At 32.0% G+C, this 5,332-nt stretch overlaps 1 protein-coding gene across 1 annotated transcript; it reads right to left on the bottom strand.

The window, feature by feature from the left end:
- Positions 1 to 1,655: 1,655 nt before the first annotated feature.
- Positions 1,656 to 3,186, bottom strand: LOC145159272 (putative carboxylesterase 18). Its single transcript, XM_079078211.1, has 2 exons — positions 2,545 to 3,186; positions 1,656 to 2,312 (listed from the first exon to the last, which is right to left on the bottom strand). Exons 1-2 carry the CDS (start codon positions 3,145 to 3,147, stop codon positions 1,881 to 1,883), a joined length of 1,035 nt encoding a protein of 344 aa, XP_078934337.1. The 5' UTR covers positions 3,148 to 3,186; the 3' UTR covers positions 1,656 to 1,880.
- Positions 3,187 to 5,332: the final 2,146 nt, after the last annotated feature.

Genomic DNA, 5,332 nt, shown 5'->3' with positions numbered 1-5,332 from the left:
ACACGAGTGTTTCACGTGTAAATTTTATATTGTTCAAACTTATAGTTGACACCATTCTATGTCGTTTTTGTTAGTTAGGGTCTTATGTGTTCTTCTTAAGGGTTGCACGTGTAAATTTTGTGTTGTGCTCATGGGTCATTTTTCCGGGTTTGGGATTTCTGTGGATGCTCCATCGGCAACATGGGCGAGGCCACCTATGGGCCAGAGTAGGCCCAAGCCTACCCTCAAATTTTCAAAAACTTTATATATATATATATATATATATATATATATATATATATATATATATATATATATATATATATATATATATATATATATCTTAAACTAGATGTGTGCCCGCGCAATACAGCGGCGATAAATAGATTTTTGGGCGAATAGTTTTCTTACGGGAAAATAATTATTAGATTTTGTTATTAGTTATTATGTAATAAGAAAAATTACCACTTTTAATTAAAATATTTATGTTTAGAACTTATATTTATATTGTATGTTTATACATTTGATGTAAATTAATTATTATCAGCATCTAGTTTAAGAAATATAAATTAATTTATATTGATGGATTTAATATTTTAAAATTGTTATTTTGCTCCAAATTAATTTGTTAATAACCTTCATTAATTCAATTCTTTAAAGTTTTGACAAGTATTAATGGTTTTGTTATGTATAATTGATTTGTACAAAAAGTTTTGTATATATTGTATCTTTTAAAATTCAAGATAAGATTAATATGCTTTATATATATATATATATATATATATATATATATATATATATATATATATATATATATATATATATAGGGCTAGGTTATTTTGTTTCTTACATTTATTGTGTGCTAGAATGCACCAATAGGAATTTAGTAAATTAAATAATTATTTAATTAAATAAATATAGATAATAAATGATTTCCATAATTATATGTATATTAAATGCTATCCATAATTATAATTTTCTTTTTATGGAAACTAATTAAATCTGTCATTAATATCAGCAATAACATTCTTTCAGAATGAATTCAAATCTATGTTTTTATATATGAAATCGTATTTTGTTTCAAGACTCACTTAAAATACAATAAAGTTGAATGGAATATGAAGAACAAAAGTATATTCTAGTAAAATACACTCTCATTCTGCTAGAATACACTCTCATTCTTGTAGATATGAATTTATTCTGAAAGAATATTAATAACGAATTTAATTAGTTTCCATAAAAATAAGTTATAAATATGGATAACATTTAATATACATATAATTATTATTACTAAATTTTTATTGATGTATTGTAGCACACAATAGATGTGAGAAACATTTGAACCTATATATATATATATATATATATATATATATATATATATATATATATATATATATATATATATTCTAAATAATTTATAAGGAACTCTCTAAAAAAGGTTTCTGATTTCGCCCCAGATGTGAGCGCAGGTTGGTGTAGTTGCCGTTAGAGTAGGTGAAAATATCTATGTTCTCTCCGTGTTCTTATCTCCTCACTGCATCGTTATTGTTTGATGGTTTTGCTTTGATCTTTTCTTTGTTTTTATATGAGTGTAATCTTGTAGAGTAGAATAGGAATATGTAGTGAGTTTATTTCTCTATAAATACGTCAAACGATCTGATCTATTAACCAAATAGAATTTAAATGTTGGGAAATATTCATATTGTTATTTTGTACATATGGCACGTCATATCAATTCTACGGAAACAACAAAAACTGTCTTTTTCATCTAATCTACAATTCGGGAAAAGCTGGATGAACCACGTTTCAAACCCCTCAAATCGTTCAATATAATGACTTTGGTACAATTATTAATGCATATGTAATAAAAAAGACTTATTAACAATCGGTTTACTTTGTTACAAAGTGGCAACATCACTCGATATCTTATGAATAAAGTCTTTCACTTGGTCAATAAGTTGTCCAGATTCAGGCAATTCCGGAAAGATATAGAAAGCATGGCACATGTTTGGGTACTCAAAAATGCAAACTTCTTTCCCTGACTTTTTCAGCCACTCATAGTACCTAATTTGCCAGTCAAGTAAGACGTCGAATCCCGCCACCACCACCATGACTGGAGGCAGTTTTATTTCCGATAAGTCCACTGCCTTTGGGCCGCTAACGTTGACGATTGGGTGGTCCCGATTGAATTCTTCACCTTCTGGCAAAAATGCCTTCCACATCCAATCTGTTCGTTTTAAGGAAACTAATGGTGTTCCGGTGAGGCGGGTCTCAGAATCAGTCCGCTCCTCGCCGCCAAAGAATGGTTGAATTGCTACAACTCCGGTGACCTGCAAACATGACAACAGCCTTATAACAACATTTACCAATAATAATGATTGCAGAAGAATTGAAGAAATGCAGAAGTTAGACTCCAATGGACATATATATCGGTGATCGAAACACATGAGTGGGAAAAACAACAATCAAAAATCGTTTATGAGATTGATTTATTCAAATAACTGCTCAGAAGATTAACAACAGGTAGAGTCTAGGAACTTATTTATTGATCAATTAATATACCTTGAGTCGTTGGAATTTGAATTCACAGGCTCGTTGAGCAACATGATGAGCTAGGTTTGCACCGGCGCTATCTCCAGCAAGAAAGCAACGCAGCAGCTTTGCATTTTCCGGCAATGATTTAGACCTATTCTCTTCATCATCAAGGAACTTGAGCACATCGAAGCAATCATCATGTTGTGCCGGATACCGATGCTCAGGGGCAAGCCGATAGTTCACTGAAACAACGACGCACGGAACTTTTCTTGCAAAGCGGCGGCACACGGCATCATATGGAGGATCATCGGGGGAGAGTAAGACAAATCCTCCTCCATGAAAGAACATCATCACCGGGAGATTTTCACCGGCGTGTTGTGTAGGTACGAAGACTCGGAACCAGAGATTACGAGCCTCATCTACAACCACGTCATGTGACGATACGCCGTTGACTGATTTTGACGTCGGCGGGCAACGGAAGTCGACTAAAGTGAGAATACGACGGTTGACTGTGCCATTTTTCCGGCAAGAAGCGTCGGTGATAGTGGCGAGAGCGGAAAGAATAATGCGTGTTTTCCATGGTAAGGAGAGTGACGGCTGTGGAGGTTTAGCGGTGGCCTCCATTGACATGAAATCAAAACGAATTGGAGTGTTTGTGACTGCCTTTGATCAAATCTGTAATTTATAAGAATTAAAATTATATATTCTAAATTAGTGGCGTTATTTTTGGCGATCGACAATTTGACATGGTCGTTGGAATTTTATATTTTCTTTCTTTTTATATATTTAAAATAGTTAGTAAATTCGTAGTCATAGAGATTCTAAACAGTTTGTAGATTATAAACGGTCAACTGGAACAACTTTTTTTATATAAATTTTTGAGGAACGATAGAGTATATTTTACTATTTTTTTTTTAGGTATATTGACTTGTAGTATAATTATTGTTTGCAGCGGATTTGTTGCGAATTGAATATATATTTTGGTATGTACAAGCTCATCTTTCTTCGATTCTTCAAACACACCATGTTTGAATATATTTTTACCGCAAATTCTTCAAACACACCATGTTTGAATATATATATATTCACTGGTTTACAAACCAACATCATATGTTGTCAATTCCTAAAAGACTTAAGAAAAATATAGTACTTGATAATAAGTTGTAAAATATGTATTTGTATATATCAATAAATGTTATGTTGTTAAGTATACGATGGTTATATATAATTAACATCAGTCTTGGACACATGAACTTATAGTAATAGTGGCATTAAGAAACAATTCTGAACAAATATAATAACATAAAAAAAATTAAAAGTACGAGTACATTAAAAATAACAAACTACTAGTTTTAGACCTAACATTTTAAATTTGACATCTATGTATACAAAATTTGTGAAAGCGATCAATTACATCTTTGATCTTCATATTCATAAGGGATTCTTTTTCAACATAACAAATAATGGCATGGTTAAAAAATAATCATTGGTTTTGTTATGCAAGTCCGTCTTTAAAAGCTTCATCGCGGAAAAACATCTTTTGACTATTGCAGTCGCAATGGGTAAAACCAAAAGCAATTTTAACAACTTATAAACGATATGATAAGAACGATGTTGCTCATTTTCTACCAACAAACGATAAATGTCGGAAATTCCATACAAACTAGTGAACTAGTCATCTTTATGCATAGAGTGATATTTATGCATAGAGTGATAATATATCTTACGTTCACCATCAAGTCACATCCTCTGAATCATCAAACCTTTTTTTGTACAACTCACTTACCTTCAACAACTTTGTTTTGTCGAATTTAGCAAATGAATCACAAATATTCAAAGGCCCCATGTATTCTAGTAATTTCGTGCTAACACACTAAATCAGTCCCTAAATTCTATAATTTGCATATCCACAATTGTGTTGAAATTTTCAACTTCAAAATGATATTGATTAGTAACTTTGGTCATTCGGGCTCCTGAAGTGGCATAATTTTCGGTCATATCCACAATATTAATATTATGTTTTTGACAAAAAGAGAATACATTCGATAAAATTTTATCAAAAGCCCATGTTTCTTAAAGACTTCAATGCATCTATATCCCTCTAACGAAAGAAGACGCTTCTAAAATGTCTTGATCCTTTTTCAGAAGAGAACTCTCTTGATTTAACTATCTTCTAGTTTCAAGTTCACCATTTCAAAATTTCCTTTTGCCCACTTTCTCTTTGACTCTCCGGTTGTATGTCTTGTCTCCTACATGAACCACCTACCACAATAATGTTGTGGATTAATAGGGTCAAGTATACAACTCATAAGTAGCGGAAAAATCAAAAGTTGATATAACTAAGTTCACATGCAACCTATAATTTATATTTTACTACTATAACAATGTACTTTGAAAAACTACAAAAGTAAATACTACTAACCTCATTTTTACTTGCTTGTGATCTTATGTGTGCCAATGTGTTGCAAGGTTGAAGGATCTAAAAGAGAACCCATCTAATGGAATCAGACCCACAACACTAAATAGCAAAAGGAATTAAACCAAGCTAGGGTGTTTTACAAATCCCGAAGAGAGAGGGTGTGATTTTCATCCAAGAAGAGGGGAGAGAGAGAGAGAGAGAGAGAGAGAGAGAGAGAGAGAGAGTATGGACAAATTTTAAGGAGGGAATAACTTGCTCTAGGGTTTACTCTAGAAGTCTATTTATAGATAAGTAAGGAGTATTCTAGAAGGATACAAACTCTAGGGGTTTTCCTTATCTGAATCAAACCTGCTATATCCTTATTTAAAGAACACCAAAAACCGTCCACCTCTATGC

The sequence above is a fragment of the Lactuca virosa genome, chromosome 2, assembly GCF_052849685.1.
Source record: "Lactuca virosa cultivar CGN04683 chromosome 2, Lactuca_virosa_CGN04683_v6, whole genome shotgun sequence".
NCBI lineage: Eukaryota > Viridiplantae > Streptophyta > Magnoliopsida > Asterales > Asteraceae > Lactuca > Lactuca virosa.
This window is presented reverse-complemented; position numbering and strand designations above follow the sequence as displayed.

Bases quoted from the DNA above. Each gene is read 5' to 3' on its own strand.
- LOC145159272 (XM_079078211.1), bottom strand. From the start codon at position 3,147: ATGTCAATGGAGGCCACCGCTAAACCTCCACAGCCGTCACTCTCCTTA. The intron at 2,313-2,544 runs GTATATTAATTG...TCATGTTTGCAG, and splicing joins TCAAATTCCAACGACTCAAG to GTCACCGGAGTTGTAGCAAT.